At 40.2% G+C, this 16,361-nt stretch overlaps 1 protein-coding gene across 11 annotated transcripts in view; it reads right to left on the reverse strand.

Moving 5' to 3' along the window:
• The window catches only part of myt1lb (myelin transcription factor 1-like, b), a 136,144-nt gene that overhangs the window by 34,255 nt on the left and 85,528 nt on the right, over positions 1-16,361 (reverse strand). For all 11 annotated transcript variants that reach the window (XM_077585270.1, XM_077584890.1, XM_077585290.1 and 8 more), the window contains 2 exons: positions 9,571-10,764; positions 1,318-1,452 (listed from right to left, as the gene is read on the reverse strand). In XM_077585270.1, the coding sequence (XP_077441396.1) occupies positions 1,318-1,452; positions 9,571-10,764 (1,329 nt within the window). The remainder of the gene's footprint in view (positions 1-1,317; positions 1,453-9,570; positions 10,765-16,361) is intronic.

Below are 16,361 nucleotides of genomic sequence, written 5' to 3' on the forward strand. Positions count from 1 at the left end.
TATTGAGACGTTTGCACAAGGTGAACAAGGCTAAATAGCCACGGTGAAATCTCTCGATTCATTCAAGGCTAATGTTTATTGCCACTTCACTTCTTATGCAATAGTGAGATATGGTACGAGCCTTTTCATTCGATGCACCGCAACTGAGCAGAGAATACAAATAAAAGAATGGGTTTTTTGTGACATGGATGGCTGAGGAAGGGTTCAGTGTTATCAAGGTCTGTGCTCTCGAATCAAATGAACAGAATTACCAAGAGTAGCCAGTTAATTGCAGACCATAGCAACAGATTTGTTCCTCTTAGTCTCATAACTTTGTGGTGAATAAGCTACAGGGTAGTATAGTAAGAAAAGAGATCAGGGAATGACAAATAGCAGCCCACACTCTGAATAGCCCCTTGATTAATTAACTCATTCACTGCCATTGACGGCTATAAACATAAAAAATTCATTTGAACTATTTCTATTAGTTTAACATTTTTTTCCACTTTTGTTAACAAGAGTATGAAAATGTACATTTAGAACAGATATGAAATGTGTGATTAATCGTGAGTTAACTAGTGAAGCAATGCAATTAATTACAATGAAAAATTTTAAACGCCTGGCGAGATGATTATTAAAAATTAGGGGCATCAGGCGCAAATTTTTTTTACTCATAATTAATCGCATGACTTCAGTAGTTAACTCACAATTAATCACAAATTTTATATCTGTTCTAAATGTACAGTACAATAAAAAAAATCTAGGTTTTCATACTCTTGTTAACAAAAGTAGAAAAACAAATGTTAAACTAATAAAAATAGTTGAAATGATTTTTTGATGTCTATAACCGTCAATGGCAGTGTATGAGTTAAGAAAAAAAAATATATATATTTTTACGAACCCCCAAAAATTCTTCAAAAAACACTGGTGAACATTATATTTTTCACAAAGAATGCTTCTTTCAGCCACTCATACATGCTGTGACAAACAACAAATCTGACCAGACGTGACCAGTGTCTAGAAAGTGGGCAAAAGTCTCATGCAAAAACATTCAGCAACCTCCGCATTTCACAGATCAAGTCCTCATTTCATACCTCATCACCACGGCACACTAAGCAGGCAATCAGCGAACAAAACTATGGCTGCATGCAAAAGGTCACAAGAGAAGTGCCGCTGCAGGCCTTCTCTATCAAACAGTTCAGCAAACACACACACGCACACACACAGAGCGAGTCCGACTCAGCAGTGATCACAGGGAGACATGCAGAGTGACATGGAAGGTGAAGGCCACAGGTTGTGGAGATAATGCTGGTGCTGGTATGCCAGCAGATGGCTTACTTTCTGGTGGCACTCTGTCTTTGTGCGGACAGCCCGAGAGGCTTCGATGGTGGGGGTACAAGCCAGTCACGTGACCCGTGCCGTCACAGCCCGGTGTCGGACAGCGACTCTCTTTCTTGTCTGCACGAGAAGCATCTGTGTGAGAAGGGATGATTATATATTAATACAGAACAATTCCAGATGGCTAGTAGTGGAGTCAAAGGTCAAATTAATATATTTTACTTACAAGTTTTTTTTTTGCATATCAAAGCAAGCATTCAGTTGAGTTAAAAATAAATAAATACAAGCTTCGATCCAGCTGAGGTTAAATGCCAGCTTGTTAGTTACTCATTCCTGGCAACACCAGACACATCACACTTTTCATCGTTTAATAGTCTCCTAATTTTCAAAAATGATTTCTCTTTGTTGAAAGATGTCTGGTCCTGACCTTCCTGCACTCATTGAAATAGTGAACAATTCAACATTTCAACCCTTGGCAGTTAGTGGGGATAATAATATTATTATTATTTTTTGGACAACACTTTGTTTTACAACAATTCACTTAATTTCAAATGATCCAACATGATATTATGATTAAATGTTGTTTTTTTCCCTCCATTAAAATTTGTTATAATTATCATTACTTCTCTTCACTGATTGGCTGGAGCAAATCATGCTGTTGTATGGTGTCATTGTCTTCATCACCCATTTAAAATACTACCGTAGTCCTTTTCCTGGGTATTAAAAGTCCTATTAAGTATGCTCAGGTGAGTGCAGAATGCATGTTATGATCATTCCTATTACATGGTAGAAAAAGACAACATTGAACACACACACACGCACACACGAGCGCACGCACGCACACGCACACCCACACCCACACACCCACACGCACTCACACACACACACACACACACACACACACACACGCACACACACACACGCACACACACACACACACACACACACACACACACACACACACACACACACACACACACACACACACACACACACACACACTATTTGGAATTTCAAATGATATTGTGGAGTCTGACTAATTAAAAGCCCAATAATGCTCAATTTGCATTACACTTACATTTTTATACTGATCGAACACAATTATTTCATTATATGTCGTCATCATTATATAGAAACGTGGGATGTGCAAAATTCAGAATTTAATTCAATTCAACGGATGAATTTGAACTGACTCCACCCCGCAGGATGTTGAATTGAAATGAATTTTGAATTACAGGAAGAGGAAGTGAATTCAATGCAATACCAATAAACTCATTTTCATCACATCAGTGTTTCAACAAAATGTTTCAGCAGGAGCAGCCATTTTAAAGACTTAAAGGGATACTTGACTCACTGAGCCATTTTCAGCAGTCAAAAGTTTATATTTTGTCCAGAATGAATGTGATAACTTCATTATTTTTCATGTACAATTAAAATCTTTAAAAGCAATTTTTTCCACTTGCTGTGGACTCAAGATGATATCGTCCTGTGTTTTTTTCTTTTTTAAGACAAAAAAAAGGTTGTGCTTTACCTTGACTAGTTTCGGCGACGACTGCCGCCTTCCTCAGAAGAGCTTATGAATAGGACGATATAGATTTGTAGACAAGATGAATTTTTTTTAGCCATCAAGATGACATCACCTGTGCTGAGGAAGTAGGTAAGACCAATCATGGCTTAGTTTACTGACCAAACCCGGAAAACAGGTGAGCCATGATTGGTCGTTACCTACTTCCTCAGCACAGGTGATGCCATCTTCAGTCGACAGCAAGTGGAAAAAAAAGCTTTTAAAGATATTAATTGTACATGAAAAATAATGAAGTTATGACATTAATTAGAGACAAAATATTAACTATTTATTGCTGAAAATGGCTAAATGAGTCAAGTATCCCTTTAAAAAGCAAATGAAGTGCTGTTCTACCATCACATCAAACAATTTCAAAGTTTCTTAAAATTTTAATGATCTGGTTTATCCGATGATAGAGGCTAATTATTTATCCTCTTTTGCGTGTTCCAAAAAATTCAAGATAGACTTCTTGTGAGAAAAACTCCTTGCAAAGATGATTTATTACAGAGAATCTGCGGTCACACAACACTGAACATCACGTAAAAGGTGGAATTCCAGGGTGCGTGCGTGTCCCCTTTTTTGCGGAATACAGCTTTTAAAGAATCCAAATCAGTAAGAGAACACCTATTCTCCTCCCATCATGAATAAGTAAAACAGATTGGTTCTCACACAATATGTTACATAATATTATTTTCGTACACAGTCCGCAGCTGTGTTCATCTTTTTAGACAAAATATACTCTCAGGGTACTTTTTTCCCAAAACACTATCTCACAAACAAATTGAACTGGATTTAGAGTGGTCATGAGTGATGGTGCTCTCAGGGTATGTGTGTGGCAAATCTGTTCTCACGAAGAGAATGTGTGTGCAAAACAAAAAAGATACAAAACAAACAAGAGAAAAACAAAAAAACAAAAACAAGGTTAAGGTCAAATTATACTGAGTTCAACACTATTTCACCTACTCTACACATCTATAAAACATTTCAACATGGTTAAAATATGAAATAAAGAATTAAAAATGTTAATAATGTCAACACCGAGTAGGCTTTTAATGTTATAGTTTTTGACTAAGCCTTTTCTCCAAATTGTGTTCTAATCAACAAAATGGCACACAGATATCCATTCTTCTATTTCCTCCAAACTCATCATAAATGAAAGTTATATTAAGCTGTGCAAACATCTCTTTTTATATTTAAGACTTTCTCACTGCAAGACCAAGTCAAGGATTGTGAATTGACTTTGGATTTTAAATCATAAGCTTCAGTATGTCTCCCGACTGCAGGAAGACTCTTCCGCGACGTAAGCAACTTATCAGCTTGTACGACCAAAGTGCAACGATCTGAGCCACTGAAATGTTCATTAGGAACTAGTATTAGAGTAATGCGAGGGAGTGGGTGGCGGTGGTGTTTTCGCATACTGCAGGCAAACTGATGCGCGGCTGATTAAAGGTTTGAAACTCTGCAACTCCTCAGGCAGCAAGTGACAACCCCACAAAAACCCCAGCGGGTACGAAGCGAGAACAAAGAAGAAGAGAATCAATCGACGAGTAGGGTTAAGGAGAGGTGACATAGTGAACACCCACTCATCTACCCAAATAAAATCTATCGGCGGTGTGTGGAGGGTGCTGCATGTTGTTCTCTTTTTCTTTTCTATTTTTACCTTATTCTGTATCTTCATCATTTGGCTTGTTAAGAATGACTTCTTTTTAGGACCTGGCTGTTAGCATGAGATAAAATACAAATGAAATATTTCCAACTGCAAGGCCTGTTATACATACGTTTGGTTGCCAGCCTTTTCTGAGTGGGAGCAGCTGAGTGGAAGGCATATTAGAAGGAAGGGATATTGATTGCGGCTTGGGAGGGGCTGCGTTTTGCATAGCAAATGGCCCCCATTACCATAGCATCTCTGGATAATTAATGTGCAGTCAGTGGGCCTGTTGTTCCTTATCGGTCATTCGGATACTCCTCCGTTCTCATCTTAACCTCATGCTTCTTTTGCCGAACTGCGTTCATCCCTGACCCCCTCTTCCCTACCTCAATCTCTTCATGCTGTGTTTTATAAATCACGCATAGGAACCCCGCAGAGCGAGTGTCTGCTACTATCGTCTATCTGCTATCTCGATTATTATCAGCCTTCCGCGCTTTATTCTGGCATCATTCAAACACAGAGTCTGCGGAAGACTCTCGAAATTAACATTTGTGTGGCATTTACGTTGCAAGATATACCTGCTGAGAATTGTGTGGCATTTGAGGTTTAATATCACCCTGCTGTGAATTAGCATGCTCTTATTTGTGTCTCTTGTCCAAATATCCTGTGTGGGGAGAAATAATTTTGCCTAATTAAGGTTGAATATTACTGCAGTAAACAAAAAAAAATTATGAGAGGAATCATTTGGACTGAAAGAGGAGAAGTGCATTCAAACCACCCTGAATGAGTGTTGCACCACTCACGTTATGTTCAACCTTCTGTGTGCTAACTGAAAATCCAAATCTAACAGTAGGGTGTACGTATAGTAACGGAATGTATAAATTAATTCTCTGCAAAGGATGCAAGCCCGCCTCTTCCCCGAGTCCTTAAAAGTGGGTTTAAAAATAGGAGGCTTTACCCCAAGCTGCATCCCAGGGATGAAATGTACGGCCCTAACAGGCCGTGCAGATTGCCATTACTTATGCCTGACAAGCCTACCCTCTGATGTTTCCATGCTGGCCTATTTTAACAACATAAGCTGCTGCTGTGGCTGCTCCTGCTGCTACCAAGATTCAAATGTTCGTTCAAATTGACTGTAAAAGGCTTGTCTTGGGGTTATATTGGGGAACAGAAAATGCATGCGGGTTATCTGCTGTCTGCCGTAAAGGATGGACAACAGAGAACAGCGTGTGGTAATAAATGATATATTTGAGCCTTGCAATGAAGGAAAATCTGAGGTTACGCAAACCCACACGTTTTAATGAGATCAAATAAAAGAGCCGTATCACGCATTCAATAACATGCTGTGTATCATTTTTTCTTTTATTTCGTGGAGAACGTTTTAATTAGCACATCTGCATCACAGTCAAAAGGTTCTGGATTCAACTGTGCCTCAAGCATTCATGTGTGGAGTTTGCCTGTTTCCTTTGTGCTTTTGCAAGCTTTCTCACGCATTCCAAAAACATGCATGCATACGTTAATTGAAAATTCTACATTGAACAAATGTGTGAATGGTTGTTTGTTTATATGTGCCATGCAATTGAACAGTCCGTAGTGTACGCCACCTCGGCTCTTGCTGATTGTGTTTTGTTCTTCCATTGATCCTAACAAGAACAAGTGGTATAGAATATAGGGCTGGGTATCGATTCAAATTTCCTGAATCGATTCGATTTCGATTTACCATAGTTCAGTTCAATTCAATTTCTATTTTTCCAGATTTGATTTCATTAAATTCCAAATTAAATTTTGCGTAGGCAGTAACTGGTTAAATGATTTTTTTATATTTTTTATGAAAGTAACATGTGCTATAATCACTTATGTGTTACAGAAACATTGACATCAGCAAGGATGAGATGAAAATATTTTCATAATTCTAATTCAATTGTTGTAAATATAAATAAAAAAGATTCTGAATTGTCTTAAAGTGCAATAAGTCATTTCTGTCATAAGAAAATAAGTTAAAATTCATGTGAATCGTAAGTTTTAAGAAAACAGTAAGATTAATAAAAAACTTTAAAATTCTATTTTCTTATAAATTCAATATGGATTATTTGATTTTTTAAACCCAGCCCTAATAGAATATATACTAAAAAAATATATATTTTGAACTCATTGTATTGGCAATTTTTTTTGCTTGATAACTTCATAAATATCCATTCTACCTTTTGTGGTTTGCTGTACTGTATAGTGTGGAACTGTACAAAATTATACTGAGTGGTGTTTCTCTTATTTTAAACCATATTGTAAAATTATTTCCTGTATGACAGTGTCAATCAAAAGTCAAGATTATTCTTTGTAAAGAAGGTAGGCTATTTGGAAAATGTACTGTACTGGTATATATTTACTAGGGGCTGGACACACTGTAAAATGGGTGGGGCTAAGTATTTCCCATAATCTTGTGTTGCATTGTGGCCAACGGTTGAATCTGAGTAGGTTATTGGACACTTTGGTGTTGTGAAATAGTACGCGCAGCAAACATCCTGAATGCTTGATGGTTAGCCAGAATGCTACTCGGTACACAAGCTAGCTGCGGACACCATATACATATTAGCAATAGATAGTATTCACCTGAAGTCATTTGTCCCACATTGTGTGCCGTTCACGGGTCCATTGAATGTCGAATGGCAACCGACAAAGTCTACCAAACTGTGTTCTGACCATTTTGATTAAGGTAAGTGTCATAGTAAGATGGTAAAAATAGTTTTACCATAATGCGATCATGATATATGTGAGCCGCTAGCCATGGTTAGCTCTGGCTAAAAACAAGATGTTCAATTTTGAGATCTCTCCAAATACCCTCCTTAACTCTTTTACTGCCAAGGACGTTAAATGACGTTTAGTAAAAACCTACGGAGGGCCGCCAAGGATGTTAAAAGACGTTCTCCATTTTTTTTCTTATTTTTTTTGGGAAACGGGTGGAGGAAAGCCTCGGCCAGCTGTGGTGAAAGTTTCAAGCAGATCTACAGTAGTTAGCCTAATGACTATTTTTGGCCCCTAGATGGGAGCGATGACTCTCTTTTGACAAGATTGGGTAGGCGTCAGTAGAAAACGTGAGGCGGAGCGAGAGGGGACAATGGCTGGGGATGGGAAGCGAAAATGGCGACCGGTTGCAAGCAGCTCACGCTTGAGCATTTTTTTCAAAGACGAAAAGCATCGACCAACGCTAAAGAGCACATTGATGACGACGATGATCATCATCGATGATGATGATGGTGACTCCGAGGTTGGAAGCGTTGACGCGGCAGTAGAAGACGTGAGGCGGAGCTAGATGGCTGAGGAAGCGAACAATGGCGATCGGTTGCAAGCAGCTCATCGACCAATGCTAAAGAGCACAGTGATGACGACGATGATGATGATGGTGGCTCCGAGGTTGACGCCGAAGTTGGAAGCATTGACGTGGCGGCTATGACCACTTCATAAAGCCTCACCGGCTAGCGATGCTAACACCGGAAAACGCGGAGCACAACCGAGCACTTCTGCACAGGCGGACGTTCAATCGGACGATGAAGAGTACCCCGAGTCCAATGCATATTCATCGGAGGAGTGGGTACAGTCTGCTACTTGCTATTCCCCGGAAAAAAAGGCTGTCAAGAAAGTGTAACATCTGCACGCGAAAGGGGCAATCGCAGTGAAACGAATCTGTTGTGTAAATCCTGCTACAATTGTAAATAGTACCACGGTTGCACACATTTGCAAATAGTTTGCGAAATTGTTTTGTCAAATTGTTACACTGTTGCATGTAAATAAACGTATTTTGCAATCTAAAAACACTTTTTCATTGTTGGTGGTAGTGTTTTACAGAAGTAAAGCACTATTTAGGTGTTTGTGGCATCATTCATGGACAAAAAGAAGTGTACAATTCACTAGAGTGCATGAAATAACATTGTTTCACAAAAAGCTTGTTTTCTCCGTTTTTTGTTTCAAAACCGAGCATTTTGGTGAAACTAAACATTTTCTATTGTTGATTACTGAAAAACGGAATAAGGTAGACACAAACTTTTTTTTCTGATGAAAGATGAGAGTTTAATCTTTCATTTGGTAGTATGTGTGTTTCCATAGTCCAAACACAACATTTTCTGTGGACCTCGAAAGATCAGTCAAAATGCTTAAATCGGCTGGCACTGGCGGCATCCCTTTTCTGAAAACGTCTGGCTGTCAAAGAGTTAAGGTCTCGTATTTTACTTTCCCAGCAGGCCAAAAGTTGAAATTGTTGTCAAAGTGTACGAAAATAAGTGATGAATCAACATGCTGTTGTTGTTTTTGTTGTAACGTGCTAGTAGCTAGCGTAGTCGGGGAACTAGCTAACTTGGTTTAAAAATGAACCGAGATTCTTCACCTCGAATTCACAAATGCACATAGCAAAGCCGAAAGTACAGAAGAGGCAAGAATGTCCGTGTTTTGGGAACCATCCTACCTCAGAGCATACGTTGCCATGTAGTCCGGTCCGGGCAGTAACATCGGCAAATGTTTGTAATCCAATCGATTCCTTTATTCAAACGTTTCAACGTGTACCGCTGCAAGGAGTGTTGAGCTAAATCTTCCGCATATGACTTGCTTACACAAGTAACGTAAGAGGAAGCTGGGGGTGACATTCATCAATAACAAAAGAACATTCTGTGTAAACACAATAGAAACACAGCTGAGTTTGCTGGAAAGTTGACCCACCATGTGGGGCGGACTCGCGATCCCGTGACATCAGTGAATACTATCTATAGAGGAAGCCATTTCTTTGGCTCCGCTTCATTACAACTCATTGAATTCTTTAGCAATTTTGACGCTGGTTGGTTTGTCACAAACACCAAACATGTAGCTATGATACAGGCCACATAGATACAGATCCTAGTCCGGCAAAAATAATTTGCCACAATGTCCGTATTACCAGCCATTTGTGCACAGCACTATTATTTATAGATTTGATATTGCACCTAATCAAAGTGTTTATTGAACATATGCTTTTTAATAGATGACATTTTTTCTAAGCGTGTCAGTGTTACGAACTCACCTTTATGATAGAACAGCTTCTTCATTCCATCATGGAGACGTCCTTTACGATCAACCGCGTAAGCGTGCCGTGAGCCGTGCTCATCATGACCGTACCTCACGCCGTCTCTCCTAGCTGCTTCCGCCTCCATTTTATCCCGCAGTGCCTTCGCACGTTGTGACTCCAGCGCAATAGCCTTCTCCAACAAGGAAAGGTTGCCCTTTGTCATGTCAAACACTTCCTCTGACCTGTCTGACGTCACGGAGGCCGTGTCTTCGTCAAAGTCCCGGTGGTGAAAATGGTCCCCCTGTGCGCAACTGGCAAAGGCCTTGGATCGCGGGCTCAGCTGCTCCTCAAGCTTCAACAGATTGTCCATGTCTGAATAATTCCTGTCCAGTGCCCGTCTGTCGTCCTGGCAATGCTGGTAGTCCCCATAGCCGTGATGTTGGGGCTGCTGGTTCATGTCCCCGCATAGGTAATGATTCTGCTGAAATGACCCGTTGCGCTCTGTGGGCTTTGTTTCGCTAAGTTTCCGAGCAAGATCGAAGCATTGATTCCGTAGGCACTCCAGACTGCTTAGACACACTTCCTCGTCACTGTTTTCGAATTGTCCGTTAGCGGTGGGCTTACTTAGTCCATTACCACCGTGCACACTTACGCCGTTGTGGGAACAGTCTCCGTTTCCAGTAATGCCTTCCACATAGTCCTGTCCCTCTAAATTGTCCGACAACACGGCACCGTGTCCTTGTGCAAGGAGTTTGAGTGAGTCCACCGTCTCTCGGACCACATCGCTATGAACGTCCAAACTCAGATTATGTTGAATTCCCGTTGGTGTTTCCTCGCTCTCTTCCTCATCTTCCTCTTCTTCTTCCTCCTCCTCCTCCTCTTCTTCTTCCTCTTCTTCTTCCTCCTCTTCTTCCTCCTCCTCTTCATCCTCCTCTTCATCCTCCTCCTCCTCTTCTTCTTCCTCTTCAGCACTGTGAGAGGAGTTGCTGTTCATCTCTGACTCCGTTATTGCCCGGTTGGCGGCATCTTCTGCGATCTTGCCCAGGTTGAGAAGCGACTTGGCCACAAGCTCGTCATAGTTTTCATACTCGTCGTTGTTGTTGTCATCCTTCTCCGCTGTGGGACCGGATTTGGGATTGCCGCCATCACCGCCACCACCTTCACTTCCACCTCCACTGTTGCCTTCACCACCACTCATCGGGTCCTCCTCTGTGTAGAGAGAAAGAACAAACATCTTTTAATTAATTTACGTCATCCTGTTTAACCAGATTTCTGGGCTTGGTCCCTCTCAATTGGAACTATTTGCTTCCACTAATGATGTACTTTGAGAGTCTTAACAGCAGGTTCTGTTCTGAATTGGGAATCAGTACGGGAAGTTAGATTACAGTTTGATATTACTCCAGGAATAGATGTTCTTGGAAATATCGTGAAGCTGCTTAATGCAATTTTGAATTCTAATCATAAGCACAATGACTAAAGTCACTTCATACTTGGAAATTACCATTAATAGATTTGTTTTAACACCAAGATCTAGAGGCGGCACGGTGGCTGACTGGTTCCCACGTCCGTCTCCCAGTGCAGAGGACGTGAGATCGAGTCCGGGCTTCGGCCTTCCTTGGTGGAGTTTGCATGTTCTTCCTGTGCTTGCGTGGGTTTTCTCCGGGTACTGCGGTTTCCTCCAACATTCCAAAGACATGCATGGCAGGTTGATTGGACACTCCAAATTGTCCATAGGTGTGATTGTGAGTATGGTTGTTTGTCTCTGTGTGCATTGCGATTGGCTGGCAACCAGTTCAGGGTGTACCCCGCCTACTGCCCAAAGCCAGCTGGGATAATCTCCAGCAACCCCTGTGACCCTTGTGAGGCCAAGCGGTTAAGAAAATGGATGGATGGATGGACCAAGATCTAGAAGTTTAAGAATCACTGGTGTAATTATAATCAACTTTAAGACTTCTTTTCAGCGTGTAATCTAGTCCGACAGGTTGCAATATGTTGTTGAACCTTTTCTGTTAGCAATTTACAGCCCTCACTATTGGAGCACTTCCAATCTTTCCCTTCAGATTTATGGTTTGAACTAACAAGACAAATAGGGTTTGCACCGACATCACATGTGCATGCCACTTACAATAAGTGGCAAATATACATAGACGTAAATAAAAACTAAAACAAAAAGAACAAATGATGTTGGAAAAAAAAATCTCTATCTTTATGCTAAATTAATTGGTTCTTCCTTGTCCCAATTCCCTCAACTTCTGCCCATGATTTATTCAGTCTGAGACCTAGCTAAATCCAGATTAATATTTTAGACAAAAGAAATCCACTCCGTTGGTTATATTAACTGTCATATTGCTAGAGAAACCGGCCAAGGAGCAGGAGTTGCAAATATTTTAACCAAATCATTTGAAAGCCTTGTTCTAAGTTTCTCACATCCAGCTCAGAGGGTACAAAATCAGTTACAACTTGTTATTGTCAATAAATTGACTCTTATTGTGAGTTTTTAACAGCACATTCACATCTTCAGTGTGAATTGAACCCTCGCTGCCTGCACTGAAGTCTTGCACCACTAAACTATCTATGATGTTTAGTAACTACAATACTGTATGTAGATAAAATAATAACAGTGGTCCTTTATCACATGCAAATGAGTTCTCTCAGGTAGGGGATGGAGCAACCCACTGTCACAATCACTCAACCTTGTTTTAACAAATGGCATATTAATAAACAGTTACTGATATCCCACAAAATTCTACCTCATCTGACCATTACTTAATCACCATAGTGAACTATACCCCATTAGACAAAACTGTATTTTCTAATTGTCTATCAGGAAACAGTGTGAGTAAATTTAAGGAGGCTACTGCTCCATCTTCAATTTCAAATTCAGGAACAATTTTTGATTCTGTTGCATCACTCAAAAAAAGAAAAGAAAAAAGAGAACCCCAAAGATTCTAGCCCCATGTTACAATTCTAAAACTCATGAAAACTGATCATAAAAAGTAGCGCAAACATGGCATTCTACCCACTTGCATGAAAGTCTTTTTACCCTTTAAGAAGGGAGTCTTGAAATCTAGTTTGGTTCTCTCCTACTATTTAAAAATAACAACAATAAATAAATAAATAAAATAAATCTCGTCAACACTGTGGGCAGGTTGACAACATGTCATGGTGCTTTTGATCCATGTATTACTATCACTCTCAGCAGCAACTCTGCCTTCTTGGTATTTTCTGACAATAAAATTGTCACTATTTGTGACAAAATCAATCACTTCCTTCCATCAAGTGGAGAAAACCATCTGGCACGTGCAGTGGCCTTAGATGAAGAGGTAATTAATGACTGATGCATACTTGTGCATTAGATTGTCTGATTTTGCCTCTATAATTTTATTCCGCTAAATCATCAATATGTCTATTAGATCCAACCACGACTCGTTTGCTTAAAAATGCTCTACCAATGGGTGGCACTGGTGTATTCATTAACATTATTAGTAAGTCTTTATTAGCAAGTATCACAGTTTGGACACCACTGTTTTAAAACAATATGACTGACTTCCTTTATAGTTTCAGAATTTGTGGAACTGCTCCTTATGCCATAAGAGACGTGTCTACTGAAATTTATTTCGTGAAACTAGTGTCAGGGGTCTCACAGACACACATGCACACACACACGCATGTTGGGTTTACATTTCTTTTTATTTATTTATTTATTCTAATTTTTTTTTTACATTTATGGAGAGCTCAGTATTGTTCAATCGGTAATTTTACCGATTTGACATGTCATCATCATTGCTCTCTCTTTTTTTTTATCTAATTTTTTATTTATTCAATTTTTTAATTTTGTATGTGGGTGAGTAAGTGTATGTGCATGTGCGTGCGTGTGAGTGTGTATTCATTAGTTCACCTAAAACCTATTAAAACATCCCATACCGTTCACCTAAACCGAACACTTCACCCAACCAGAGCCGTGAGGCCGTCAGGAGACCCGAGGAAGGACCAAAGAAAAGAAAGGAAAGTGAAATCCAGCACCGACTAGACACCACCCACCGGGGCACCAACCAGAGTCCTTCACCAACTCTGGGTTTACATTTCTAGTGGGGGCATCTCATTGACATAATGCATTTCCTAGACCCTTACCCTAACCTTAACCATCACAACTGACTGCCTTACCCTAACCCCAACCAAAAACAAATTCAAACCTAAACTCTAAAACCAAGTTTTGACCACCAAAATGTCCCCACAAGGACACCTGGTCGCCACAATGATACTAAAAACCCAGAAAATGGTCCCCATGATGTGATATAAACCCGTGCGCAAATACACGCACAAACACAGAACTACAAGATTCTAGGAAGAGCACTACTGCTTCTAAGGAGGAAACAGTCACAAACGTCCACGCACATAGTTTGACAGTACAAGCTTTCTAACGGAAGCCTCCTGCACTGGTGGAGTTTAATTTTGGATGGTATGACACGTGGCACAGGGAAGCAATTAGAGTAGCAATCACAGTACACAAAAGGAATGTGGAAGTGAAACAGATTAAGGGAGGAAACGGGACGCTGTCCTGCCGTGAATTGGCTTTGGATTAGCTACAGAGACGTACATGCCACAGAGGAGCACAGCAGAAGCTCCAGGATGTCACCTCTATTACGTTCATGTGATTGGAATCTACAATCCGGAACCGCCGTTGTGGGGTGAACGTGGGGCATAATAATGATGCATATGGAAAGATTTATTTTGCACTTCTAAGGGAAAATACTGCCAATTAAAATGCTGCAAGGTATTACATTCCAATCTGGCACTTTATACAGTATTATTATTACAGAGCTCAGTGTTTAGAATGAGTTTGAGTGATTTCTGAAATGTATTGTGTATTAATCATTTGCTGGTAAAATACACGGTAGGTAAGGAGCCTGTCTCAGTGTTGAAGGCTTTGCTGTAGGATGTAATGAATCAGTCGGTCATGGTGTTTTCACATGTCTGCAAGAAAATAAGAGCAGGGCTGCTAAGACGCCACATCAACACTTTGGGTGGGTAGAGCTGAGCGTCAAACGGGGTTAACACACTCCCCCCTCAGAGCCTCACTCTTAATTGGACTTGAAGGCACTGTCAAGTCCAATCGCGATGCGGGGGTGCAAAGCAGAGTCTGCTGGAGAGAAACCTGCCAAATCTGGTGTTTGGCACGTCAAAGAAGATGGGGGGGTTGAGGGGTCGGCAGGGGGGAACATATGGGCCAGAAGTTTCACGAATCCCAGTCGCGAACCTTGCTACTTTTAACATCAGAGTGTGGTGGTTACAACAGCAAAGTGAGGTAGTGGTTAGCATGTCTGCCTCACAGTTAGAAAGTCTGGGTTTGAGTCTCTGTTAGATCACCTCTGTGTGGAGTTTGCATATTCTTACAACGCTCGTGAGGTATGCCGGCTTTCTGCCGCATTCCAAACACATGCACGTTAGCTTAAATGGATATTCTAAAAACAGGTGTCAAACACGAGGCCTGGGGACTAAATCTGGCACGACACATTGTTACACGCGGCCCGCTAGTGCAATCATGCACTTTATGTTTCTTGGATTGGATTCCCTTATTTTTGTTAGGTTTTTTTTTTGCTAACAAACCCTTTTTTATTTGAAATAGATTCAACAACTGTTTACTTGACTTTAGATTTCAAAACTAATTACCCATCAATTTATTGAAGCTATATAATTATTTGACCATTCATTTATATATTTTAGGGATGCTCGCTACTAGCCAAACCCACTTTGTTTCTGCATGAAAGAAATGGTTCTGGGCAGGCCGCCGTCGACCACGACTCGACCCGGTTCAAAACAAATTGTGCAATCAAATTTGTTTATTTGCTATGACGTATTCTTCATGAGCAACGTCACTCTTCGGCTGCGAAACTCCATCTTCATAACAGTCCAAATGGTGCTCGGCCTCAGCGATTAATCTGGATTTCCAGGCTAGTATGCTACCACTTTTTCTAGTTCTTAACTCTCGAGTGGACACAGATATACCGATACCAAGTAGTACTTTAGATACTTAAAAATTCCCCCCAAAACGATAACAGATCATTTCAAAGAAATACCTACGTATATATCCCAATATCCATTTTTCCTTAAAGTTGCATGAAATTAATAGCAATTTTCTATTCATCTAATTTCTAGTTCCTGAACGTAAAACGACCACAAGAGGTCGCAAAAGATGTCACAGGTACCTGTTATTGATAGCTGATATTGGTATTCACCCATGCCTGATATACTGTACATGGTTTCCGTGTTATAATGGCCATCTGAGAAACACATAGCTACTATGTGGCCCATGACAACAATGTGTTAAACACCTTTTAATATTCCGTTGATTCAAAGTGTAACTGTAAATACTTATTTGTCTATACTGTATATACATTTTAGCCTGTAATGCCGACCAGTTCAGGCTGTACCCGGCCCAAAAACAGCAGTGATATGCTCAGTCACCTGTGACCCTAGATGGACAAGCAGTGTAGAAAATAGATGAATGTATTTATTACACCTGTAACATTTGATACTGGTGGATAATTAAGAATTGTCAATAATATTTATTTGAGCAGTTTAACGCAACTCCTCGTCTTGAGAAGTTCCTAGACTGTTTTCAATGTGGTTAGCTATTTCATTCAGAAATAGCTGTGGAAGATGTCCAAGATGACTTCATTCAACATCATTTTAGATCCATTCTTCATATCGGAAGGAAATGAGTTAAGGTTCTAAAAATGCTGTAATTGCATCAGTATAGTGGACTAAAAGTTTCAAAATTGCTATATATGAGTAAAATGTGTAAA

Source organism: Vanacampus margaritifer, chromosome 1 (assembly GCF_051991255.1).
Source record: "Vanacampus margaritifer isolate UIUO_Vmar chromosome 1, RoL_Vmar_1.0, whole genome shotgun sequence".
NCBI classification, from domain to species: domain Eukaryota; kingdom Metazoa; phylum Chordata; class Actinopteri; order Syngnathiformes; family Syngnathidae; genus Vanacampus; species Vanacampus margaritifer.